Below are 27,981 nucleotides of genomic sequence, written 5' to 3'. Positions count from 1 at the left end.
TGTTTGCTCATTATCATTAGTGGTGTATTTTTCCAGGTTTCTGTGCCTCAGGACCCAAATGAGTTCCATACACTGCAGTTGGTCGACATGCCTGTCCCCACCATCTCCCTCATTCCCTGTGGTGTCATTTGCCATGATTTCTGTCCCCTGTGTGTCCTGTACGCTGCCGGCTCAGGGGCCTGGTCAGAGTCAGCTCCTACTGTCCCGGCCCATTTGGCCTCTCGGCGGCCATGCTGAGGGCTGCTGGGGGGTCCAGCTGACTCTCTGGGATGTGGACAGCTGCATTCCCCTGCCCTGATGTGTGACTTCACCAGGCCTCAGCTGGTGGTCCTCTCAGCTCCTTGCGCCTTCCAGAGCTGGATTCCTTTGCTTTATGCATCAGTTGTTAAAATAATTGATTCCCTAGCATACCTAAAGAAACAAACCAGCTTTCTGAGTACTGTTTTCTAGTCAGTCTACTTCAGTTTCTTTCTGCCTTTTTCTTTTTTCTCCCGTGGTGTAAAAGTACTCGTTCTTAAAGACTCCAGCATATTTTGACTGGGGTCAGAATATATGTCTCAGTATACACTCAGCAGTCTTAAAATAGCAGTACTGGCACTGCTAATAACAGTTACTAGAAATTCAGATTTATTTTGCAGTTAATTTTGTCCTTAGGTTTCTTCCTCTGGGGATGTTACATCAAATCGTTATTTTTCAAAGTCACTGACGTGGTTTGTTTTGTGTTGGTCTCAGCCTACAGATAGTGATGCCTGGACCTGTACTGGTCTTGGCAGTCCCCACAGACACCCCACCTCCAGCCAGCACCAGAGCCAGTATTGTGGCCGGACTGGCCCTTGTGGTCCTTACAATGGCAGCATACCCTCAGCAGTGACCATCAGGGAACTTTGAGAAAAACAAGTTTGATTACTCACAGGTCCTAGAGGGTACACAGCACACCCAGAGCCCCAAAGCGAGGTCATGGGTAGAGAGGGAGTGAGCACAGACCTGGGGCTCTGCCTTTTTCAAGGCTGAGGGTGGGGTGCCTAGGGTTTCACGGGTTCACTGTTGGTGAACTTAAAACAAAAGAGCAGGGATGAGGGTGTGGGAGGGGAAAAGCCCGGGTGGCAGTTATCTAGGTCACCATGGGCTTTCTACAAGGGGAACTTCATGGGTGGGCTGGCTCTTTATCTACTTGGGTAGCTGGCAATATATTTATTCAAGATGGATGTCTTTGAAATGGATGCCTTGGCAACCAAAATCTTAATGTTAGGCACTTACGCTACGTGGTTCCTCTGTGTGGTCACGATGCCAATTCAGTCCTACACAGCTCAGTTCATTGTGTCATTTTGCGTTTGAGTTTGGGGGATCGCTTTTTCCCCCTAATTTAATTTTATATCGTAATATATAAACTGTTTATGTGGTTCTAAAGTGAGATCTGTCAGAGGAGGTATGTTCAGAGAACTCTGCCTTCCTCTCTACCCTCTGCTTTCCTGGCCTGTAGATAAACTTTCTTAAATCTAAGTTTTCATTATTTGATATAAGCAAATACACACGTGAGCACGTTTCCCTTTATTAGCTAAGTTAGAAGCATACTGTGCTCATGTTTCAGGAAGGACCAGGTCTGCAGACCCCTCCAGCGCAGGCTGTGGCGGCCTTTCTCTGTGTTTTGAGCTACGTGTGCCCATCATGCGGGCTCTGCAGTTGCTCTGCCTTTTGATGCACTGAAGAGTCTTGTGCTCATATCATTTTCTACTTTGTGAGTGTACATTTGGGGTAGGCCCCTAGGTTGGGTTTGATGGGTGGTTTCCTGGACGTTTGTAACTTCTTGATGCTCTGTCTTCTCTAGGTGGTCACAGGCTCAGGCCGCCAGGAGGCTCAGAAGACGGACGCTGAGTACCGGAAGCTCTTCGACCTGGCGTTGCAGGGCTTGCAGCTGCTGTCCCAGTGGAGTGCTCACGTGATGGAAGTGGTGCGCGCTCTCACTTTTATTTGGAAGTGCACCCCCTAGTTGGCTAGAAGTGCTTTTCTTCCCAAACTGGACTAAATTATATTTTTTCTGCATTAACTTTGGTCTTTGGATCGAGAACAAATTGGCTTTTTATCTTTGGCACTAGAAATAAGAGTATATATTAATTTAAATGTTTCTAAGATGGCTCAATGTACATTTCATTTACATATATTACAAATAAAGGGCCTTATCTTTTAAAACATATTGATAGAACTAAATTTGTATTGTTATGATGATTTTTAATTCTCATTTTTTTTAAACAGCACTCTCTGTGTATTTCTAGCCATCAGTTTCTTTTGTTCAGGATTAGTAAAGTGGTTTCTGATGCATAGAAAGATTTGGATACCCATAAGTCATAGAGGATTTTCCCTTTTGTTGTTTACTTTGCTCAGATAAGGATTATTATATTTGGATGGGTACCTGATTGTTTGAAAGGCTGATTCTTTTAGAAATGGTGATGAAACACTTATAGTCTTAGATATTCCACATAAACTATCCAGGCCTTTTTACCTGATGTATTTCTTAAGTTTCTGATGTATTACTTGAACCTGAAGTCACATTGCCAGAATATTTTGCAGTTTCATGGAGATGGACTATGTGTGCACGTGTGTGGTGTCTGTGTGTGTGCGCACGTGTAGTGTGCGTGTGCCCACGTGTGCATGTATAGTATGCATGTGTGTGCGAGCACACATGCCACTGTGTGACGTTCAGACTCAGTGAACAATAGAAGGCTGACCTTTGGTAGCTTTGGTGATGGTCCTGTGAGTCAGACCAGCAGTGAAGCGTTTCGCATTCAGTGTGGCTGTCTCCCCCCTTTTTGACCACACCAGTATTCATGGAAACTCGTGCACCCAACCGACAAGTACTCCAACAAGGACTGCCCGGACAACGCCGAGGAGTACGAGCGCGCCACCCGCTACAACTACACCAGCGAGGAGAAGTTTGCCCTGGTGGAGGTGCGCTTGGCCTGCTTTCTCTGCCTTCTTTGACCCTGGCCTGAAACTGTCTTCCCTTTACAAAGCAAAGGCAAAAACATGAATGACCTGCTTATTTGATGTCATTGTTATCTGTGTAGGGCGGCCCTTTGCATCTGTCACAGTTGTCAAAACAGAGAGTAAAATAGGTTGTGGGTTCCCGGTCTCTGCGTGGACACTCCCCTGGGGCAGTCAGGGTACGTTCTGAGTGAGAGCCTGGGAGCTGCAGCAGCTTCTTATTGCCACACACAAGAGGAGTGAGCCAGGACCTGGGTGTCTGAGGGAGGAGAGCCCCTTTCACAGCTGTGTGGTCCCCAGCTCTGCACTGTCATTGGGACCCTTTGGATGAATAGTTCTTAATTGCTCTGCCATCCAGTGTTTGGATGTAGATTTTGTAGCTGTACGTTTCCTGCCTTGTTTAAGGAATCTTTGCATACCCCAAGGTCATGAAGATAGTCTCCTACATTGTCTTCTGGATGTCTTATTCTGCTTTCACATTTGGGTCTGAAATGTCCCCACCAACCCTCCCAACTGCTCTACTTGCCACCTCTGTTGTGAGTCAGGCGACCATACCTGGGCAGGTGTGTTTCTGCTCATGTTCTGATCCATTGGTCAGTTTGTCTATCCTTTCCTAACACCCCTCTATGTTAATTACAATAGTTAATCGTGTGTCTGGTAAAGCAGGTCTTTCTGTCTTCAAGAGTTCCTTAGCTATTCTTGTGCTTTGTATTTTCATAAACATTTTAGAATCATCTTTCCATGTCCCAGTGAAACCTGTTAGAATTTTTTATGAGGATATGAATAAACCTATAGATCATTTTAGGAAGAACTGACAAATTTATAAAATTAAGTCTCTTATGAATCTGGTATGTCCCTCCATTTGTTAAGATTCTCTAAGATCTCTTTTCATCTGTAAAACTTTTGCACATCTTTTGTTGGCTTTATTTCTAGGTATTTGATATTTGATGGTGTATTTTAATTTTTTTCTAAATGTTTATCACTGATGTTTAAAATCAAAATTATTTTTTGTATTTTCCTTGTATCTACCAACTTGTCTAAACTCACTTATTAATTATAATAAATTACCCATGTATTCTTTTGGATTTTCTACTTATATAATCATATCATCTGGAAATGATGACAGTTTTATTTCTCCCCCTTCTATTTTTTTTTTAAATCACACTGTGTAGGATCCCTACTCATTAAATAGAAGGAGGCTTCAGGCATCTTTGTCTTGTTTCTCATCTCAGAGGGAAAGCTTTCAACATTTCACCGTATGATATATTTGCTGTAGGTTCCTTATAGCCACCCTTCCTCAGATCAGAAAAGTTGCCTTCTATTCCTTGTTTGCTAAGAGATTTTATCATGGATTTTATATTAGTTTTATAAAACACTTTTGCATCCGTTGAGATAGTTTTATGACTTTTTTATTCCATTAATGTTGTAGATTTACACTGATCGGATTTTTTGGATCAGGTTTGATGTTAAGCTAGCCTTGCATTCCTGGTTTAAACTCAACTTGATCATGATATATTATCCTCTTTATATATTGCTGGATATAAGTTGCTAATATTTTGATTTGGATTTTTGCATCAAGTTTCATGAGTAAGAGTGGCTTTTGATAATACTTTTTTCTTTCAGTGTTTCATTTTAGAATACTTTCAGATTTACAGAAAAATTGCAAAGGTAGTGCAGTGAATTCCCATATACCCCACACCCATTTTCACTTATTACTAATATCTTACATTAGTATTACATTTTTAATAAGCCAGTATCAATACATTATTATTAGCTAAAGTCCATGCCTTATTCATATTTCCTCACTTTTCTATAACGTTCTTCCTCTGATCCAGGATCCTACATCACATATAGTCATCATGTGTCTTTTGGCTCTTCTAGGTCACGACAGTGTCTCAGACTTTCCTTGTTTGTGATGACCTTGACGGTTTTGAGGAGTGCTAGTCAGGTGTTTTTAGAATGTCCCTCAATTGGAATTTATCTGATGTTTTTTTCTTGATTAGACCGGGGTTGTAGCTTTTGCGAAGGAGGACCACAGAGCTGTTTTCATCACCTCACATCAGAGGTCCATGCTGTCACTGTGGTTCATCAGTGCTGGTGTTGACCTTGGTCACCTGGCTGAGGTTACCCACACCGGCCACCGCCCCCTTTCATAGGGCGCTTTTGGGGAGGAAGTCACTGTGCTTAGCCCACACCTGAGGAGTGGGTAACATTCCTTTTTTATAACCTTCCACCCTAGTTTTTGGATGCTGGCTTCGTAAAATGGCTCACAGCACTTCCTTCTTTTCTGTTGTCTGTAGTGGTTTGTGTAAGATGTTATTTTTTTCCTTAAATGTTTTCTAGCATTTATTGATGAAGCTTTTCCTTTATGGGATGGTTTTTGAAACTTTCAGTGTCTTTGCTATATGTAGGGGTATTCAGATTTTCTGTTTCTTCTTGTATCAGTTTTGGTAAGTTGTATTTTCAAGGGTTTTCTAAGAATCTTTCTCAATTTTCTAATTTTTGACACAGTTTTTTATAGTAAGTTCTCATCTTTTTGGTAACAGCTTTTTCCCCCGCATACCATACAGTTCACCCATTTAAAGTGTAAAATCCAGTGCATCGGGGGTACCTATTCACAGAATTGTGCAATCACAATCAAATTTGGAACATTTTTGTTGCCTCAAAAAGGAACCCATTAGTAGTCACCCCCCACCCCCATTCTCCCCTTTCTTCATCCCGTGGCAGCTACCCGTCTACCGTCTGAGTCTATAGATTTGCTTATTCTGGGCATTTCATACAATACGTGGCTGTGATTGGCTTCTTTCACTTAACATAATATTTTCAAGGTTCACACATGTATCAGTATTTCGTTCTTTTCATTGCCAAATCATATTCCATTGTATGTATATATCACATTTTATTTATCCGTATTAGCTGATGGGTACTTGGATTGTTTTAGTTTTTCACTTTTGAGTAATGCTCTTATGAACTTTTGTGTATAGATTTTTGTGTGGACTTGTTTTCATTCCTTCTGGTGATACACCTAGGAGTAGAATTGCTGGGTCATATGGTATCTCTATGTTTAACATTTTGAGAAACTACCAGATGGTTTGCAAAGTGGTAGCACTACTTTACATTCCTACCAGCCTTGCTAGAGGGTCCCACTTTCTCCAACTCCTTGCCAACCCCTGATATCTGTCCTTTGAGTCCAGCTATCCTACTAGATATGAAGGAATATCTCATTGTGGTTTTGATTTGCATTTTTATAACAACTAATGCTGTTGAGCATATTTTCTATGCTTATTGATAGTTTGTATATCTTTGGAGAAATGTCTATGCAGATCCTTTGCCCATTTTTTAATTGAATTAGTTGTCTTTTTATTATTGAGTTCTCTATATATTCTAGATACCAGTTCTTATCAGGCATATGATTTGCAGTATTTTCTCCCATTAACTTTTTACTTTCTTCATGGGGTCTTTTGAAGCATAAAAGTCTTTAATTTTGATAAAGTTCAGTTTTTCAATTTTTCCTTTGGTTACTTGTGCTTTTGGTGTCATAGCATAAGAAATCACTGCCTAACCTAAGTCACAAAGATTTATTCCTCTGTTTTTCCTCATATATTTGAGGTGTGATCAATTTTGAGTTAATTTTTTTATGGTATGAGGTAGGGTGTTCTGTCAGGGGTCCCCAAGACAACCCTCAGGCTAAATTTGCTAGAAGGACTCACAGGACTAAGTAGCTGTTCTATTCAAGGTTATGATTTATTACAGCAAAAGGACACAGGTTAAAATCAGCAAAGGGAAGAGACACCTGGGTGAAGTCCAGGAGAAACCAGGTGCAAATTCCAGTGTCCCCCTCCTATTGGAGCTGCAGGGGATGTGCTTAATTCTCCTGGCAGTGATGGGTGATTACAGATGCAAAGTGTTGCCAACCAGGGAAGCTCACCTGAGCCTTGGTGTCCAGGAATTTTATTGAGGGTCAGTAATGTAGGCACATAGCACATGCACGATTGACCTCAGCTACTCAGACTCCAGATCCAGAGCAAAAACAGCTGTTTGCTATGAATCACATTGTTAGCATAAAGTAGCTGGTGAAACTGCTATTGTAATGGCCCAAAGCCTCAGACACACAGACATTCTTCAGGCTGAGTATTCCAATGGCTCAGAGTCGGTTCCTAGGAGCCAACCAAGGGCCAGACCTTTCCTGGGAACGTGCAGGGTTTGGTCATCCCAGGCCTGCTGAGATGACCCTTTCCTACACCGGAGTCCAGCTTCATTCTTTTGCATGTGGATATTCAGTTGTACCAATACTATTTGTTGAAAAGATAATATTAACCCATTGAATTATTTTCACGCCCTTGTTGAAAATTAATTGACTATAAATGTGAGGGTTTATTTCTGGACTCTTAATTCTATTCCACTGATCTGTATGTTTATCCTATTCCAGTATAGTCTTATAATCTCTTAATATTTGTAAATCGTGTGGTAGTGTCCCCTCTTTATTTGTAATGCTTGTAATTCATGCCTTATGTGTTATTTTTTCTTGATCAGTCTTGCTGAGCATTTGTTTGTTTGTTTATAAAACAGCTTTATCTTAGTTGATCACCCTCTATTATATGCTTGTTTTCTTTTATTTATTTATTTATTTTTAAAAATTTATTTATTTATTTATGGCTGTGTTGGGTCTTCGTTTCTGTGCGAGGGCTTTCTCTAGTTGTGGCAGGCAGGGGCCACTCTTCATCGCGGTGCGCGGGCCTCTCACTGTCGCGGCCTCTCTTATTGCGGGGCACAGGCTCCAGACGCGTGGGCTCAGTAATTGTGGCTCACGGGCCCAGTTGCTCCGCGGCATGCGGGATCTTCCCAGACCAGGGCTCGAACCCGTGTCCCCTGCATTGGCAGGCAGATTCTCAACCACTGCACCACCAGGGAAGCCCTATGCTTGTTTTCTGTTTCATTAATTTTTGCTTTTAGATATTCATTTCCCTCTACTTTTGGGGGGGTTATTCTGTTTTATCTTTTTATAAATTAGTGATCAGTATTAGGTTATTATTATCTTTAGGCTTTTTTGTTTTCTAATATATGCACCCAAAGTTCCAAATTTACCTTTCAGTACACCTTTTCCTACATCCCATAAGTTTGAATATATAGTAATTTCATTTTCATTCAGATTGCTGTGAATTTGAATTCAATTCAACTTCAGTTGGAGAATTTGCTTTTTCAAATAGAAAATTTCCCTTTTTTTTCTCATTAGAAAAGCAACCCAGATTCATCATATAAATCCTCAAAGCAAACAGAGAAAACACACATGTGAAATGAGGACAGTATCATGTCTCTGATGCCGTCACAAAAATGAACTTTTAGCAGTTCAGTGCATTTTTTTCTGACCTTTTTATGCATATTAATTCACTGTGCCATTATTGCTTAACGCAGGGGTCCCCAACCCCCGGGCCACACAGCAGGAGGGGAGCGGCGGGTGAGCAAAGCTTCGTCTGTATTTACAGCTGCTCCCCATCGCTCACATTACCACCTGAGCTCCACCTCCTGTCAGATCAGTGGGGGCATTAGATTCTCACAGGAGCGCGAACCCTCCTGTGAACTGCGCGTGCGAGGGATCTAGGATGCGTGCTCCTTATGAGAATCTAATGCCTGATGATCTGAGGTGGAGCTGAGGCAGTGATGCTAGCGCTGGGGAGCAGCTGCAAATGCAGATCATCATTAACAGAGAGGTTTGACTGCACAGAGACCATCATAAATCAGTTGCTTGCAGACTCATATCAAAAGCCTATCAGTGAGCGGCAAGTGACAATTAAGCTGCATCTTTCGGAGTAGACTGGACATAAGCAACACACTTCGGGTGTCACTGTCTCCCATCACCCCCATATGGGACCATCTAGTTGCAGGAAAACAAGCTCAGGGCTTCCACTGATTCTGCATTATGGTGAGTTATATAATTATTTCATTATATAGTACAATGTAATAATAATAGAAGTAAAGTGCACAATAAATGTAATGCACTTGAATCATCCCAAAACCTTCCCCCCCACCACATCCTCAGAAAAATTGTTTTCCACGACACCAGTCCCTGGTGCCAAAAAGGTTGGGGACCGCTGGTTTAACAGATGGGATTTGGGTTACAAGCTTGTAACTTCTTTTTTCCTGTCCAGATAATAACAAATTTGCTTTCCTTAATCTTTTTCTGTTTTGTTGAAGTCTTTCACAGAGAGATGCACCCTAATGCATTCAGAAGTATTTTGAGTCAGTTACCAAATGCCCATGTTGGCTCCAGGCCAAGCAGATCTGTCCCTGCCCTCGAGGCACTCATGGTCTGATGGGGTCAGACCTAGGAACAGGGACAGCTGCAGGTGCAGAGCAGAAACACAGGAGGCCAGGGAGAGGCCCTGTGCTTGGGGGAGGCAGTCTCCTGGCATGTGTCAGGCCCACGGAGCTCAGCTGTGACCCTCCAGCACACTGAAGATCATGTGTCCGTCCCCCTGCAGGTGATCGCCATGATCAAAGGCTTGCAGGTGCTGATGGGCAGGATGGAGAGCGTGTTCAACCATGCCATCCGCCACACTGTCTACGCCGCGCTGCAGGACTTCTCCCAGGTCACCCTCAGGGAGCCGCTCAGGCAGGCCATCAAGAAGAAGAAGAACGTCATCCAGAGGTCAGCCCTGCTGTACACACTGCCTGCACAGTCATCCAAAACTGAAGGATCAGCTTAGGTTTGAACAGCTGTAGAGTTACCTTTTCATAAAGTGCATTCATATTCAACCTCCAGGCACCCTTTTGGTGAACTTCCTCTAAATGTAATGCAGTGGGTCCAATTATTAACCTGAGCAACCCACAATAAATCAACTACAGAGGGTCTAAGCAGTCTGGAGACCCAGGGACAAGGGTGTGCTTATCTGGGGCCTGGGAGTGTCTCAAAATCTGTCTGGCAATTCTGTTCACCAGGCCTGTAGGAACACACAACCCAGAATCTCATCTCCCATTTCTTCAGTATTTTTGCTTCTGTTCCTTTTCGCCTGTCTTACAAATGAGTCAAGAACTATTGTGTTGGCCAAAAAGTTTTTCAGGTTTTCCTGTAAGGTGTTACAGAAAAACCCAAATGAACTTTTTGGCCAACCCAGTACATACATATTGCAGAGTTCCTGTAGCAATCTTGAGCTAGTTTTCTATGAATGTTTAGCCTTTTAGATAAAGTTTTCTTTCAGAGACATTTACCTAAAATGAAGCTCACAGGGGCTCACCCATGTGCTGATTTCATTTTGTTGCTTTATGGTTGATGTAATTGTCAGCTGGTATGGTATGACTTTAGCATTAGTAAGATCTTACGCTGTGAGGTTTCCCAGTTCTTGTTCTCTCTCCTGGAGGGCTTAGTAAAGGTTTTCATATTTTCAGTAGTGCCTCGGTTTTGCTCACGCTTACTGTGATGGAGCCTCACCACGTGGGAAATGTGCAGCGTAGTCTTAGAGTAACTCTGGATTTAGCTAGAACTTTCCCCACGAGGTGATCAGGATGGGCGTGTGGGTGTGGCGTCTGCCCTGAGGGTGGCGCTGTGGAGGACTCCGAATGGTGGAGCCCTGTTGGGAGTGGGGGCATCCTGATGTCCAAGGGAGTTGGGGACATGGGCAAAGTCCCCAGTCTTGTGCTGGTGACTTCATATTCAAGTTAGAAAATGGGATGCCTCGCAGGGAGGTTGAGTTTCAGCTCTGGGTGATGTTTGGGGTCTGTCCTCTTGCTGCCCTGAGTATGTCTCAGGGTTTAGGAAATAAAACATCACGTCTGGGCTAATTGATGCAAAATGCAACTACATTAGATCTTCTGAGGGTGGTAGTGTCCCCAAGAAAACGATATATTTTTGAAGTTTCACGTTGAACTGGTCCATTACCACGTCTCCCCCCTGCCCCCGGAGGGATTCGTGTGTGTAAGAGTTGGCTGTATGAGAGGCGAGGCGTTGCTGTGACTGTAAAAGTGCCGAGCGTGTCAGCACTGCATCTGCCCTGACAGCTTGACGGGCTGTTTAGTGTCCTGCAGGCCATCAGGAAGACCGTGTGTGACTGGGAGACAGGGCACGAGCCCTTCAACGACCCGGCCCTGCGCGGCGAGAAGGACCCCAAGAGCGGCTTTGACATTAAAGTGCCACGGCGCGCCGTGGGACCCTCTAGCACCCAGGTTCTTGTTCCCCGATCCCCTGTCTCTGCCTGTTCCCCTGAGTGGGCTGACCCTGAGCTGGGGGGTGGTAGGGGGGCTGGGAGTGAAATGACCTCACCGCTGTCTGATCAGGCAGGTAAAGTACTGCCTGTGTCTTTTTTGCTCCTTTATTCCTCGCCCAAGTGAATCTGGGGTGCAGACACCCTATGATTCTTGGGTTTGGTTATTTGGATGCAGATCTTTATTTGACTGCATCAACTCCTATCCCAAAAATGTGGGTGAAAGTCTATGTCTCTGTATTTATGCTGTGTTGCCTGATGTGTGTTTAAATGTATGGTTATAATTTTTATGTTGGCTCTAAAAATGATCATTCCTAAAGATAAAATTTTTGGAAATTTAAAAACATAGCTTCGGCGTGTCTGTGGTCTTCAGCTACCGCTGCGGCACCCTCTTCTGGCACACTCAGCTCCCTCCTGCCCCCAGGCAGCTTTTCTCTGACCTCATACGTGATTTACTATGCCCTTTGGCTTTTCCCCTCCTGTTTTGGGACTTTGTACTTCTTACTCATCATCTCTGTGTTGGGGACTTTTAGAATCGCTTCTGTCCGTCTTTCAGAGAATTACCAGCAGAGCATGTTGCTGGCTCTGTATGAAACCTCTGGGGTACCTGGGAGGAAGTCATTGCTGCCCCGGGAGGGTGCCGTCCGGGGTCTGTCCGTCCCCTGTCTGCCAGCACGCAGGCGCCCTCCTCACTCGTCCGCGTGTCTGTCCCTGCCCTGTGCTGCGTGTGACTAACGCTGTCTCCGCTCTCCCGTCTGTCCGTGTCTAGCTCTACCTGGTGCGCACCATGGCGGAGTCCTTGAGCTCCGCTGAGCTGCTCAGGCAGCTCAAGTCTGTGGGCACGGAAAGGCTCTTGCATGTGGTTAACGCGTTTCTGAGGCAGTCCTACACCTATCCGCCTCTGTTAACCTTCGGTGGTAAGACACTGTTTGTTTTTCTTGTTGGTATTTACGGCCCGAGGTGAACGGTTCTGCTCCAAGTTCTTTGCCCCAAGCAGCAGCGACTTGGCCTCGTGGATGGGCGCCGCCCCTGTGAGGACCCGGCACAGTGTCCACGGGGCAGTCCCTCTCGTGGTTTATCTGCGTTTGTCGTAACTAACGTGCCATGTATATTTTCTCCCCTGCAAATGTTTCCTTGGATAATGCAGCTTTACATGGTGAGAACCATGCTAGAGTCCCTCATTGCAGACAAAAGTGGTTCCAAGAAAACCTTGAGAAGTAGCCTCGAGGGGCCCACCATATTGGACATAGAAAAATTTCATCGCGAGTCATTCTTCTACACCCACTTGATAAATTTCAGTGGTAAGAGCTACTGCTGACCAGTGTCCGGCCCAGCATGTTCTAACACCACTAACACCGTCTAGAATGCTTCCGCCTGCCTGGTCACCCCTGCTGTGGTCCCTTCACGCACCCAGGCAGTGACACAAGCTGCAACCCTCGTGACACTCCCTCACCTGTTGCTCTAAATGCACGGCCGGCTGGGGGTTCCCTCCATGTGGCATGGCCCTTAGAAGGGTGAGGCCTGTGGGCCCTGGGCTGGCCCAGTAACCTGGACGCAAAGTCTTTGTAACCTGAACTGGGTCAGCAGCACAGGCCAATGTGACTGTCACCTGGCTCGAGACGCAGGTGGTGATAAATATCAGAAACCACCCACGACTGCGATGTGTGGAAGGTGGCAGGTGACCTGATGTGTGCAGCCCGTCCTAGGGTGACTGGGGCATGTGTGGGTGCCCTTTGTCATCGTGGAGCCGCCCACGTTTATTTCTGTGCTGCAGCCGTTATTCAGGGTGGGAGGCTGCAAGTGCTGCAGGCTTAGAGTAATAGCAAGGCTTTTGTTTTTCTCTTCGTAAAAGGATGGAAACGTTTTTTTTTTCAATCTGTCTATTTTGCATTAGATAGACCTGCACCAAGTGTGCGTGTAATGCTGTGTCTGTATCCCATATAAAATAAATCCCACCAGAAGGCGCGCAGTGTTGACCAGCTCCCGTTGGTGGCGGCGGTGTCCGTGCTGGGCCCATGCGGCTGCACGCTGACTCTGCTCTGTTTGTGAGTGAGAATCAGCACGTCCAGGTGGCTTTGCCTGTGGCCACACTGTGTGCAAGGCACGCGTGACCCCTCCCTGCTCATGTGCACTCCCCGCAGCTCGGGGCTGAGAGCCTGGCACGTGCCCCCTCGCATTGTCCTGTGCAGTCTTTTCTGCTTGTGGAATATTAATGTGGTGTTATTTGAATTCCTTAAGAGACGCTCCAGCAGTGCTGCGACCTTTCGCAGTTGTGGTTCCGAGAGTTCTTCCTGGAGCTGACTATGGGTAGGAGGATCCAGTTCCCCATTGAGATGTCCATGCCCTGGATCCTGACAGACCACATCCTGGAGACCAAGGAAGCGTCGATGATGGAGTGAGTGTCCTGGAGGCCTGTCCCAGCCTCCTGTCTGTGTGATTGAGGCCCTTGGTGGCATTTGGGAGCTGGGCGGTGGGGGAGGGGTGACTGTTCTCAGCACTTCATTTGAGGTCGTAATTCTTTTTTTTTTAATTTATTTATTTTTGGCTACGTTGGGTCTCCGTCACTGTGCGCGGGCTTTTCTCTAGTTGTGATGAGCGGGGTCTACTCTTCGTTGCAGTGCGGTGGCTTCTCTTGTTGCGGAGCACAGGCTCTAGGTGTGTGGGCTTCAGTAGTTGTGGCTCATGGGCTCAGAAGTTGTGGCTCGTGGGCTCTAGAGCACAGGCTCAGTAGTTGCGGCACACGGGCTTAGTTGCTCTGCGGCATGTGGGATCTTCCCGGACCAGGGATCGAACCCGTGTCCCCTGCATTGGCAGGCAGATTCTTAACCACTGCACCACCAGGGAAGTCCCTGAAGTCGTAATTCTTGGGGTGAGACTTCAGATATCAGTACAAGGAATAGGTGTCTTGGCTTCAGACTGAAATCCAGAGCTGAGGCAGTAGAGCTAATTAAGTCCACTGTGTCCAGGTGCTGTGAGGCCCAGGAACTTGGCAAGGGGAGAGAGGTGGTGTGGCATGGCCTCCAACTCAGATGGATTTGGGAGAGGAAATGTTCATTGAACATCTTTGTTTAGAGTTTGCAGCTCAGGGTCAGGGCAGGGGGTCAGAGATTTTGAAAATATGAAGTCCATGGAGGGAAAGTAATAGCAAACAGGGTGTCATGTAGAGAGCAGATTGGGGCCCTGCCTAGCGGGTCCTCCCCCCACCGTCCTTGCCTGTGCACGTCAGGAGGGCGGCCTTCCCTCACTCTGCAGCAGCCGTGGTGTCTGTTCCGGAGCGTTAGAGGCCTTGATGAGCGTGTGTGCGCCTCTGGGGCCACATTGGGCCCGCTGCTTACGCGCCTCAAGCCCTCAGAGGGACCTTACTTCTGGAGACCGTCGGCTACCACTGTTTGTCCGGGGAGAGAGGGGCTTTGGCCACACCAGGCGTGCTCATGGTCAGCTCTGGGGCCCGGGACCTTTGTATGTTTTTCTTTTTAAGTCGGACAGTTTGTTCTTAAAAATAAGAAAATGACTCATTCTTGTGTTTATTAAAAATACTGCAGAGTGGGGTAAAAATCTTTGAAACGCGATAATTGAGAAGATGAAGTTGCAGGAGGCCCTCGTGGACCCGCCAGGCGCCCTGGGCGTAGCTGAGCCAGGCATGTCCTGCCGAGGGTCTGGCCCGCTTGCTGGGGCCTCTGTTAGGGCCCTCACAGAAACCGAGTTTGGCATTTGAAGTAAGAGATTGTTTTTCCTCATGAGAGAGGGAGACAGTGAGGGTTACATTTCCCGTGGAGGGCAGGGTGTGAGAGCCGAGAAACCCCGTGTGGGCAGCTGGCCTGACCTCTCTCCCATTCTGCAGGTACGTCCTCTACTCGCTGGACCTGTACAACGATAGCGCCCACTATGCCCTCACCAGGTTCAACAAGCAGTTTCTCTATGACGAAATCGAGGCAGAGGTGAGGGCCCAGGCACTTTTAATAGACTTTTAAAAATTTCCTTTTTCCTCTTGAGTGTTAGAGGGAACAACCTTTCTTTTTAATACAAGGAGGTTCAAACAATGGAATGAACTTTGAAATAAACATTTTGGGGTGAACCCTTCTATCTGCACTTTTTTCTGTGCATCCACACAGGGTGATTGGGGTCTTAAAACATCAGCTGTTGGGGGACATCCTTTTCACGTGACTGCATGTCGTGAACACTGCATGTCTTGCCTGTTTCTTTCATGAACACAGTCTAGAGCAGGGGCATTGTACAGAAGAGATGCACTGAACCAACCTCTATTTAATTTCTTTAGTTTTAGCTTTTTATTTTTAATTATAAATAATGCTTTGATGAACTTCCTTGCACGTATCTTTTTAGTTGTATTGGATTATTCTTGAGGACAAATTCCTACAAGTAGAATTATTAAGTCTGTGTACATGCAGCTAAGGAGATAAATCTTATTTTCTAGCTCAAGATGTAAGAGAATTTAACCTCAGCAGATTACATTATACATCTGGATCTCCTTCCCCACATCCTCACAAAAACCACAGGAAGTGCTTCTTTGGGGAGATGTCGTGGGCTCCCTGGTGAGGCAGGGTGGGCTGGGGACAGAGACCCGTGGGTCCTGGGGCAGCTCCACTCTGAGCACAGGGTGTCCTCATCACAGTTCCGGAGGGTATGTGCTAGCCCCATTTGCAAGTGAGGATACAGTTTTGAGGGTGAAGTCACAGACTGTGTCCACCCTGCAACTCTGACCGACGTTGGGAGCCCAGAGGAGGCCGCGGGCAGCGGCTCTTAGGACATAGAGCCTGGAGTCAGGAGCTGCCCCCAGATGCAGTGCACGATAGCCCCTGGGAGCACGTGAAGAACAGAGACTTTCTTATATTCCATTTGTATTTAAGAGAATTGGAGCATTTTTCTCCATCAGTAAGCAAGGTTCTGACATAATTTTCAGTGATGGTGTGGTGGTCACTCCTGGTCCCACTGAAATGGATTTAATCTGCTATTGTTGGACAGTAAAGATGTTTCTGTTTTCTCATAAGAGCCTTTTTTAGTTGCCTTAACAAAGGGTTGGGGTTTTGGGGTTTTGTTTTGTTTTTTAATTCAATCCCCAGAACTTATTTATTTTATAACTGGAAGTTCGTACCTTTTGACCACCTTCACCCATTTCTCCCATGCTCCACCTCTGCAACCACCAATCTGTTCTTTGTATTTATGGGTTTGTTTTTTTAATTTTTTTTAGATTCCACATATAAGTGAGATCATGCAATATTTGTCTTATTTCACTTAGCATAGCACCCTCAAGGTCCATCTATGTTGTCAAAAATGGCAGGGTTTCCTTCTCTTTTATGGCTGAGTAATACTCCATTTGTGTGTGTGTGTGTGTGTACATACCTTCTTTATCTATTTATCCATCAGTGGACACTTAGGTTGTTTCCATGTCTTGGCTGTTGTGCTGCAGTGAACCCTGGGGTACAGATATCATTTTGAGTTAGTGTTTCCATTTAAATACCTAGAAGTGGAATTGCTGGATCAAAAAAAAAATTTTTTTTTTTAAGTTCTGTTATTTGATCTTGGTTTAGGGAAGCTTTTTTTGGGGGGGGGGGAGTGCCGTACCACACAGCTTGGGGGATCTTAGTTCCCCGATCAGGGATTGAACCCGGGCCCTTGGCAATGAAAGTGCAGAGTCCTTACCACTGGACCACTGGGGAATTCCCTAGGGAAGCAAAATTTAATGCACGCTTTCCTTTCCTTTCCTTTAGGTGAATCTCTGCTTTGACCAATTTGTTTATAAGCTGGCCGACCAGATATTTGCATATTATAAGGTTATGGCGGGAAGGTGAGTATATGTTTGTAATTTGGGTACAAAATCTTGGGCAACTTGATTTGACATTTCCATTAAAATTCACAGCACGTGAGAAATTGTCCTCTCTTCCTTCCACGCTAGTTTGCTTCTTGATAAACGGTTACGATCAGAATGCAAGAATCAGGGTGCAACAATCCATCTCCCGCCATCTAATCGCTATGAGACGCTGCTCAAGCAGAGGCACGTGCAGGTGAGCCAGGCCTTTCCTGGGCACAGTGAGGCATGGAGCCGGCAGCAGAAATAGTGGGGTTTTCTTAGAGCTCCTCAGGTTTTAATGGATGTCAGTATGTATGTGGCTGTGGGACCATCCATGTAAAGAGCTGAGGTTTTAAAGATAAGCAGATTCTCTTGGGTAACCTGACACACAAGGGAAGGGTGCCCTGTGCAGCTCCCAGGAGGCCTGGCCCAAGCACAGCTCCTTTCCAGGAGCCCAAAAGCCAGAGCTTCAAAGAAAGAAGCTGTGGACTCTAGTCAGCTCAGAGTGGTGGGGAGGAGCTTTTTCTTGGCCAGCACAAAGAGTAATAATACAGTGCTAGTTTTTTTTGTTTCTTTAAAAATAACATATATACATCACCAAAAGGAAAATACAGAAAACTGTAGGGAAATCTCATGTAATTCCATCTACAAATAACCACCATTCACATTTTGGGACATTTTCACCAGGGTTTTGCCTGTATTTTTATGTTATTGAAATGATACTGAGGTACGCACATGTTGTTAGGACTCTGCAGTGGAGATGGAGTAGTTTTCTCTTACTCATCCTTGTGACACGGTGAGGGTAAGGCACACGCAGGCCGCTCTGTGCTGGGAGGTGGCCCTGACCCCATTACAAGGGGTACGCTAAGTGCCAGACCCAGACTCTCCAGGATCTCAGGGGAGGCTTGGGGTTTCTGTCTGTGATGTAAGTGTAAGTACACTATAAAAGTCCTTTTACAGCTTTGACTTGCAGAATTTCAGCTCTAGGAAAGTAAGGTATTTGATCATACTGTCATCTAAATTTTGTACATTATTTGTCTGTCTTATCTTTTGGAATCAGTTTCCTGGGATAGATATATATTCTGTTGCTTATTTGTTTTTTGCTGTTCATGCTTTCCACTCTCTGTGCCCAGCTCCTGGGCAGGTCCATAGACCTCAATCGTCTGATTACTCAGCGCGTCTCCACCGCCATGTACAAATCCTTGGAACTGGCAATTGGGCGATTTGAGAGTGAAGACCTGACATCAATAGTTGTAAGTGCTCTCCCTTTTCTCAGGCTCAGCAGATTTGGGGGATTGGAGCTACTTCTACTTTTGTCATTATTGATAAATTGACCTGATGGTAGGTTCATTTTTTGCATAGAACTCAAAAAGGTGTGCACTCACTGAGCTGGGCCTGCCTGGGCATCTGCTCTTCGTATTCACAATTCTAAATTGACTTCAAAGAACAAATAGTTACACCTCACTATGGCAAAAGATATGGCAAAAGAATGAAAGGAGGAACGTTTTAAAAATTAAAAAGAAATGAAGACAGAAAGGATTTGAGAGAAAATCATGGAGATGGACAGTGAAGATTCAACATACATATCATAGAGGCCCCTGAAGGCAAAAACCAAAGCAATGAGATGGAACAGGCATTAAAAATGCTACTTCAAGAAAACTTTGATGGAATAAAAAACAGTATAAATACATATTAGAAGCAAATATCGCGTACATGGGAAGACGGACCTAAAGTGGCCAACACCAAGGAACACTGTCGTTAACATTGTAGTATTGGACTTTCAAGGAAAAGGAAAAACCCTCTGGGTATCTGAGCAGAGTGATCAGGGAAAGAAAATCCAATTGTCCTCAGACATTTGCCAGCAGGGAAGGAAATGCAACTTAAGGATTTTGTGCCAAATCTATCTTCCAAGAATAATGGCTGCAGGCAAATGATAATGAGCTCGTGAGAACTCCAGGAAGACTGTTTGTTCCTAGAGAAGCAGGTGGGGGGCTGGTGTCTGCTGGGCCCACCTCGAGGCAGAGCATCTCCACAGGGGTGGGCTTGTTCCCCCTCCTTCCTCAGAATCCAGGCTGTCTCTGGCCACAGAGCCCACAGTGGCTCTTCCTTCAGCCTGGCTTGGCCTAGGCCATGGTGTTTCATTGCCCTTGGTCTTAACGTGATTCGGTTGAGGTTTTGACCAGTATAAATAGAATGCAAGCCAGAGACCTTTTTTTTGTTCCCCAGCTTTTAGTTTTATTGATCTTTGCTATTGTTTTCTTTGTTTCTATTTCATTTATGTCTGCTCTGATCTTTATGATTTCTTTCCTTCTACTAACTTTGGGTTTTGTTTGTTCTTTCTCTAGTTCCTTTAGGTGTGAGGTTAGATTGTTTATTTGAGATTTTTCTTGTTTCTTGAGGTAGGGTTGTATTGCTACAAACTTCCCTCTTAGAATTGCTTTTGCTGCATCCCATAGGTTTTGGATTGTCATGTTTTTGTTGTCATTTGTCTCTAGGTATTCTTTGATTTCCTCTTTGACTTCTTCAGTGATCTCTTGGTTATTTAGTAATGTATTGTTTAGCCTCTGTGTGTTTGTGTTTTTTACATTGTTTTCCTTGTAATTGATTTCTAATCTCATAGTGTTGTGGTCAGAAAAGATGCTTGATATGATTTCAATTTTCTTAAATTTACTGAGGCTTGATTTGTGACCCAAGATGTGATCTATCCTGGAGAATGTTCCATGTGCACTTGGATATATAATCTGCTGTTTTTGGATGGAATGTCCTATAAATATCAATTAAATCTATCTGGTCTATTGTGTCATTTAAAGCTTGTGTTTCCTTATTAACTTTCTGTCTGGATGATCTGTCCATTGGTGTAAGTGAGGTGTTGTCTGGATGATCTGTCCATTGGTGTAAGTGAGGTGTTAAAGTACCCCACTATTATTGTGTTACTGTCAATTTCCTCTTTTATGGTGTTAGCATTTGCCTTATGTATTGAGGTGCTCCTCTGTTGGGTGCATATATATTTATAATTGTTATATCTTCTTCTAGGATTGATCCCTTGATCATTATGTAGTGTCCTTCCTTGTCTCTTGTAACATTCTTTATTTTAAAGTCTATTTTATCTGATTTGAGTATTGCTACTCCAGCTTTCTTTTGATTTCCATTTGCATGGAATATCTTTTTCCGTCACCTCACTTTCAGTCTGTATGTGTCCCTAGGTCTGAAGTGGGTCTCTTGTAGACAGCATATATATGGGTCTTGTTTTTGAATCCATTCAGCGAGCCTGTGTCTTTTGGTTGGAGCATTTAATCCATTCACATTTAAGGTAATTTTCAGTATGTATGTTCGTATTACCATTTTCTTAATTGTTTTGGGTTTGTTTTTGTAGGTCCTTTTCTTCTCTTGTGTTTCCCACTTAGAGAAGTTCCTTTAGCATTTGCTGTAGAGCTGGTTTCGTGGTACTGAATTCTGTTAACTTTTGCTTGTCTGTAAAGCTTTTGATTTCTCTTTCAAATCTGAATGAGATCCTTGCTGGGTAGAGTAATCTTGGTTGTAGGTTCTTCTCTTTTATCACTTTAAATATATCATGCCACTCCCTTCTGGCTTGTAGAGTTTCTGCTGAGAAATCAGCTGTTAACCTTATGGTAGTTCCCTTGTATGCTATTTGTCGTTTTTTCCCTTGTCGCTTTTAATAATTTGTCTTTGTCTTTAATTTTTGTCAATTTGATTACTATGTGTCTCGGCATGTTTTTCCTTGGGTTTATCCTGCCTGGGACTCTCTGTGCTTCCTGGACTTGGGTGGCTATTTCCTTTCCCATGTTAGGGAATTTTTCGACTATAATCTCTTCAAATATTTTCTCAGGTTCTTTCTCTCTCTCTTCTCCTTCTGGGACCCCTGTAATGTGAATGTTGGTGCATTTAATGTTGTCCCAGAGGTCTCTTAGTCTGTCTTCATTTCTTTTCATTCTTTTTTCTTTATTCTGTTCCATGGCAGTGAATTCCACCAATCTGTCTTCCAGGTCACTTATCCGTTCTTCTGCCTCAGTTATTCTGCTATTGATTCCTTCTAGTGTATTTTTCATTTCAGTTATTGTATTGTTCATCTCTGTTTGTTTGTTCTTTAATTCTTCTTAGGTCTTTGTTAAACATTTCTTGTACCTTCTCGATCTTTGCCTCCATTCTTTTTCTGAGGTCCTGGATCATCTTTACTCTCATTATTCTGAATTCTTTTTCTGGAAGGTTGGCTATCTCCATTTCATTTAGTTGTTTTTCTGGGGTTTTATCTTGTTCCTTCATCTGGTACATAGTCCTCTGCCTTTTCATTTTGTCTTTCTGTGAATGTGGTTTTCGTTCAACAGGCTGCAGGATTGTAGTTCTTCTTGCTTCTGCCCAGAGACCATTTTAAATTTACTTATAGTCACGTTAGGAGAAAGAAATTGGAGGAATTAATTTTAGTAATCTATTTTATTTAACCCAATATATCCAAAAATTAACAATTCAACATATAATCATAAGAACTCTATTGACGTGGTTATCTTACATTCTTTGTTTTCATATTCAGTTTCTGAAATCTGTGCATCTCACACGTATGGCACATCTCAGTTTGGACCAGCCACGTTCTTGTTGCCCTATGTGGCCAGTGGCTGCCGCAGGGGATAGTGCAGACCTGGGCAGGTTTATGAACAGTCAGTGTGAGAGCCTGGAAGGCCACCTCTGAACATGCTTCCAGCTCATAGCAATGCTTTTGAGTAACTTCAGGTGCGTTAGGGAAGCTGATTAAGGCTAACACCTGAGGACACACTGTGTGCCGTCGGGTGGGGGTGGACACATCCCAGTGTTCTCTGCCCTGTGAGGGGTTTGGAGGCTAGCAGTGGACAGTGGGGAGGTAACTGCAGTGGAGAATGGACAGTGGCCATACGGGGGCGACCATGGAAAGGAGGGACATTTTAAGAGCAGTGGAGAGGACATGCATTTAGGTGTGAGAAGTAAGCTTGTGTCACCTGCCGGACCGCCACCATGTGCGTTCTTGGCCTAGTGCACTGGCCTCCCCTCAGTGCAGCCCCTCGCTGTCCACGTCCTGCTCTGCCCGCTCCCGGCCCACCACCATGGCGCTACCCACGTAGGGGATGGAGGCCGCCACGCCAGGCCCAACTCTGTCCTCATGCCCCTGTCTTTGTGGTCCCACAGGAGCTGGATGGCCTCTTGGAGATCAACCGCATGACCCACAAGCTGCTGAGCAGGTACCTGACTCTGGACAGCTTTGACGCCATGTTCCGGGAGGCCAACCACAACGTGTCAGCGCCCTACGGGAGAATCACCCTCCACGTCTTCTGGGAGCTCAACTACGACTTCCTGCCCAACTACTGCTACAATGGCTCCACCAACCGGTGAGCACGCTACCTCACAGATGGCTCTGGATGCCCCTTCTGGTGGGCATCGAAACAGGATGGTCTCAGGGCCCATCTTTTCCCATGTCCAGGATACTCAGGCCCTCCTGGTCTCCTCCATTTGCAAGTGCAGCCCTGGGCCAGCCCTTGGGTGTGTGGTCATGGCTTTCATGTGCAGACCCAGTGCGGGGCCAGGGTTCCTATCCAGGGCACTCCCTTGGGGCTCAGGGCCAAATCTGTGGTACATGTGGACGGCAGCTGCTGGGTCTGTACCACCTCCATACTTGTAACGTCTGCTGACGTTGGAATGTGCTGGGTGACCCTGCTTTTCGTGCTTCCATTCTGGGACGTCGGGCCATGTGAGGGTCTGCCAGTTAGCCGCCCTCCACGCACCTACCATTTTACTATGTTGAACAACACAAAGTGGCCCGCTGGAAGGGTGGCATGGCTGCTGGCTGCAGGGTCACGTGGTCCAGTCTCGTGGTCCAGCCAGGGTCCTGGGATGGCTCTGTGTCACCTCCACACTCTGGCAACTGCCTGCCTGAGGCCTGTCCTCTCTGCGCTGAGATTCGCTCCTGCTGTGTCAGCACATGCCAGAGAGGAAACGTGTGTGTGTGCTTGTGAGTGTGAGAAATGGGGGTGAGTATGAGTGAGGGTGTGTGTGAGAGACCGTGTGTGTGTGAGCGTTATGACCACTTTTTATTTTTTTATTTTTATTTATTTTTTATAAATTTATTTATTTATTTTTGGCTGTGTTGGGTCTCTGTTGCTGTGCATGGGCTTTCTCTAGTTGCAGTGGCTTCTCTTGTTGCAGAGCACAGGCTCTAGGCACGTAGGCTTCAGTAGTTGTGGCTCGTGGGCTCTAGAGCGCAGGCTCAGTAGTTGTGGCTCACGGCCTTAGTTGCTCCGCGGCATGTGGGATCTTCCTGGACCAGGGATCAAACCTGTGTCCCCTGCATTGGCAGGCGGATTCTTAACCACTGTGCCACCAGGGAAGTCCTATGACCACCTTTAAAAAGTAAGTGTCTTTTGCTTTTACTTTGCTTCACTACTGCATCTGAACATCCTACCATGTGTTGGCTTGATCACTACTGTCTTTTAGGCCTAGATTTTTGTGTGTTGATCCAGGGGTGCTGAGCTTCGACCCCCGAGGGCAGAAGGGAGGCCCTCCTGTGGCCTGATCGTACCTGCTATTGCCATTGTCTGTTTGGGACCCCAGGGTTGGTTTCCTTGTGGGAAATACAGGCCTGTTGCTGGTACATGGAGGTGTGCCATTAGGGCCATCGCCCAGCCCCATGCAGCAGCAGAGGGCACATGGCCATGGCCACAAGAACCACAGGTGAAGGAGCCCTGGTTGGCCTTCTTGGGTCAGGGGGCCCTGGGCCTGGCTGGGCACAATCCACTGGAACCAAACTTTAGAGACGACTCACGCCTGTAAACTCCCTTCTAAGTGCCCAGGTTCTTGAAACAGGTATTTTTCAAGTTGTTTTAGAGTTGGAATTAACTGAAAAAATATTTTTATTGCATAAGTGATGCATCATAGTTGTAGAAAAGCTAGAAATTGTGTGTGTGTGTGTGTGTGTGTATATATATATAATATGGAATAGGTATATGGGGAAAATAATTAAATCCCTAGAGATTTCCCTTATGACACGTCTATCTTCTAGAGTTTTTGCCGTACGCTCGAATATACATGTGTATTTTTCGTTTTGCAGAAATGGATGTTGTTAGGCATACTGTTAAATACACATTCTTTTTTCACATCATATGTCATGATGGGGGCATTCTGTGTGTACATACGTGCTTGTCGTGTTTCTGAAAGTCTAAGTCATGGCCAATGTTTGCAAGATTTTCTGTGCTTTGGTCGGTCTGTTTGGAACTTTTGGAATTAATTTCTGTTATGTCCCTTAAATCATTTTGACTAGTGCTTAGAACTGGCGTCTCTAAAGGTGAAATGGAGCCGAACCCCATTATTGGCAAGTTGAGAAAATACGTTCCGTGGGGGGGCGTCGGGCAGGGCTGTGGAGGTGGTAGAATCAGGCAACACAAGGACTTGTGATTTTCTTGTGTTATTTTAGGTTGCATTTTTGATTATCTAGCATTTTGTCGCCCTTTAAGGGATTCCCAGAGATCTTGCAAAAGGAACAGTTGAAGATGCTCCCTGGGCCCCCTTTGTGCCAGCTGCACTGCGTGTGTACAGCATCTGCCTGTTCTGGTCATCTTGGTGACAGCCCGGTGGGTCAAGGGCTCAAAAACAACAGGAGCCGTGTGGAAGGACTGCAGGGCGGGTGGGAGGGGGCTGAAATCTACATGGTGATGAAAACTCAGCACGTGCTGTAAACCTTTCTGTTAAATCACTATGTTTTCTGAAAGATGCTCCAGGCGTGGTGAGTCATGAGTGTGCAGTTAGGGAAAGAGGTCTATTTCGAGGCCCTGCCTGCCGAGCTGGGCCCATGTGGGTGCCCTTGCCCTGATCGGGGCCGACGCTGGGGAACAGCCCGCCATCCTAGGCTACCTGTCCTACTGGCAGCAGGAGTCTTGTTGTCAGAGACGAGGTTGCCCGGACTCAGGTCAGGAAGTTGGTGCCGTGTGACCCAGCAACCTTAGCAGGGGCGGAACACCTCCAGGCCGTGTCACTTGCACGGCCTGACGGACACTATGGCATCAGGTGTATAAACTGACGAGAGGCACCTCTGCCCTGGGTCCCCGTAGCCCGTCCAGCACGAGGTCCACCTGAAGAGCAGCAAGCATATGGCTGGCCTCGCCTGATAGTGTGTGCCCCCAGCCCGCCCGCACGGCGCTGGTAGGTGGCTTTGCCTCCGACGGGCTGTGCGATTGATTGCACGGGAACCCAGTTTCCCACGCGTTGGAGCTGTGACCTTGGGCACGTGTGCTGGCAGGGGCCAGCGTGAAGTGACCTCAGCCTCCTTGGGCCCAGAAACCTGCGGTGCAATTCAGAGGGAGCCCTGGCTGCACGAGGTGCAGTCTTCACCGGAGCAGCCGTGCCGGAGGCCTCCACCTCTTGCTAGCATTGGCGAAAGCCATTACTGCTGTATTTTTAATAGGTCTTTCAGTGGAAGCCTTAGAGCTTCCTTATCTGGAAAAGACATTTTAAAGTAGCGTTTCGTATGTCCACGTTGCATGTGGAAACCTGAGAAGACAGACAAAATTATGCCACCCAGTATCTTAATTCCATGCCTGAGGGTTTTCTGAGAGCTGCTTGCGGGGAAACCAGAACTCCGTTTGTTGCTTGGCGTATCTACTTATTTTGCTGCTTATTTCCGATGAATGATTTATGCCTGGTGACTCTAGGAGGTCGCATGGGGTGGCCTGTGACTTAAATTTAACCTCTACAGCTACTAATTGTGACAGCGCGATAGCCCTCCAAGTAAGCCAGCAGTTGGGATCAGAGTCGGGCCTCTTTGGCAGGAAGACCACCGAGGAGGGTGTGTCCTCAGTGCAATGTACCACAAGGTTGTCCCATCACTGGCCATCCGTCCCTTGGTTAGGGTGCTGGCTGCCAAGTTTCTCCACTGGCGTGTTTCCATTTTTCTGTTTGAAATTTATAAGTGATATATAGGGAGATAATCTGAGACTTTATAAACGGTTCCTTGTTAAAAGTTGACCCACTAATTTTAGCATCTGTTGATGATTCTTACCCAAATCAGTTATCACTGTGGTGTTTGAACAATGGTGATTTTCTAACCTTTTCATTCCATCTACAGTTATTAATTGACATTCTGCTATACATATTAGCATTTTTTATCTGTTTGTTTCTTATTAGTAAGGGGATTCTAATGCAGGGTTAAAATCTGTTACTGTCATGACTTGGTGATGTGGCTCAAATCAGCTCTGCTTTGGCTAGTAGGAGCCCCTTCCGCCCCGTTTTTATATCTTCTTGTCTGTCCCCATGATTCTCAAGCCCTGTCTTAACTTTCTGCACCACAAGAAGTCCCAGGTTCATCTTGGAATTCTCCTACTTTATCCTTGTAATCTGTTATTCTATGAGGATTCCTTTTAATGGAGAATATTTTAAAATTAAGCAAAGTCTGGGTGTTAGGTATGCTCACGGCTACTGGTGTGTCCTTGTTTCTAGCCCTTTTCAGTGGTCAGAGCTAGGAAGGACTTACATGTGTGCTGTGTCAGATTCCTGTGGCTGCCATAATAAGTTACCACCAACTGGCGGGGGGCGCTTAAAGCAACAGGTTTATTCTCTCACAGTTCCGGAGGCAACAAGCCCAGAATCAAGGAGTCAGCAGGGCTGTGCTCCCTCTGAGGCCCTGGGTAGGGTCTTCTCTTGACTCTTTCCACCGCTGGTGTGGTGAGCAGTCCTCAGCCCGCAGCCGCATGGCTCCAGTTTCTGTCTCTGTTGGCATGTGGCATTTTCCTCATGTGTCTCTCTCCTATTCCTGTGAGGACTGGAGTCATGTTATATTGGATTAAGGGCCAACTCTGCTCCAGTAAGACTTCATCTTAGCTAATTACGTCTGCAACAGCCCTGTTTCTGAATAAGAGCACATTCTGAGGTACTACTAATTGAGACTTCAAGTTATCTTCTGCGGGGACACAAACCCATAATGTTTATATGTGTGTCTACTTCTATCCAGCTCTTTATGTATTGAAACCATGAATTCACACTGCTGTCTTCAATTCCAATCCAGCAATGCAGGCTTCATTTCTGTTTTCGTAACTTCCTTCTACACTGAGAATTCTTGTTTCATCATTCTTAAGATATTTACTCATTTGCTCAATTCTAGAACATGAAGAAAAAGTAGTTTCAGAATTACTTATCCTTCCCACTGTGAAACACAAACCTATTAACTGGAATTCAGTATTTTTTCCATTTTTTTATATTTAGATTGAGAAATGTATACAGTCAAAAGGTGGTGTTCAAAAGTTATTTGAGATAATAGAGTAACAGAGTTTGGATTTACTCTTTGCCTTAAACAAGTGGACGTTTATGAAACAACAGTTTTCGCTGGATGTTTCCCGGGGTAAAGGAAACGAAGGGTGTGAGCTGTGTGACTTCCCCTGGCTTCCTGCCTGGGAGCATTTTGGAGGTCTTGTTTGGTAGAGGAGATGAGGAAGCTGAGACGGCTGGGATTTGCAAAGCAGAGTGTGGGAGAGAAGAGAGCTACACAGAGGAAGAGCTCCTGAAACCAACTTAGGAGCCCTTTAGCCTTTGCTTGAATATTAAACTGTGTGCGCTGGGTGGAAGTCCACAAGGCTGTGGAAGAACAGCTGCCGGGGAGGGGTAGACAGAATTGTGCCCAGAGCTCGCCAGCACTAGGAGTCATTTGAAGCAGCCTGTGAGAATGGGGAAAGCTCACTGAATACCCAGGCGTTTGATAGAATTGCCAGCAGGGCCTATCTTACTACCAGCGCTAGGGTAGTGACTACTTTATACCATAACAGATCGTGAAAAGATCCTGCTGACTTGCAAGCAGTTTAAGCGTCTGCCCACAAAAACTCAACCCTCTTTAAAGGATAACGACAGAACCCAGCCACTCAGCAACGTGATGTTTCCATGTAAATGTGATCAGCTCCGCAGGCCGCTGTCCTCTCCTCAGATGCAAACGTTTGTTTCATGCACTAGTGGTGTTTTGACAATTACATCCTTTTTTATTTA

The 27,981-nt window shown here is 45.5% G+C and overlaps 1 protein-coding gene across 1 annotated transcript in view; it reads left to right on the top strand.

The window, feature by feature from the left end:
• CYFIP1 (cytoplasmic FMR1 interacting protein 1) overlaps positions 1 to 27,981 on the top strand; it is a 95,785-nt gene that overhangs the window by 48,465 nt on the left and 19,339 nt on the right. Inside the window, 13 exon segments of the mRNA XM_082395473.1 lie at positions 1,826 to 1,948; positions 2,818 to 2,943; positions 9,459 to 9,625; positions 10,989 to 11,136; positions 11,944 to 12,127; positions 12,130 to 12,205; positions 12,207 to 12,475; positions 13,413 to 13,569; positions 15,016 to 15,112; positions 16,901 to 16,977; positions 17,086 to 17,194; positions 18,114 to 18,233; positions 22,153 to 22,352. Coding sequence (XP_082251599.1) covers positions 1,826 to 1,948; positions 2,818 to 2,943; positions 9,459 to 9,625; positions 10,989 to 11,136; positions 11,944 to 12,127; positions 12,130 to 12,205; positions 12,207 to 12,475; positions 13,413 to 13,569; positions 15,016 to 15,112; positions 16,901 to 16,977; positions 17,086 to 17,194; positions 18,114 to 18,233; positions 22,153 to 22,352 — 1,853 coding nt within the window.

Source organism: Balaenoptera borealis (assembly GCF_965194805.1).
Source record: "Balaenoptera borealis genome assembly, chromosome: 6".
In the NCBI taxonomy this organism is placed as follows: Eukaryota; Metazoa; Chordata; class Mammalia; order Artiodactyla; family Balaenopteridae; genus Balaenoptera; species Balaenoptera borealis.
This window is presented reverse-complemented; position numbering and strand designations above follow the sequence as displayed.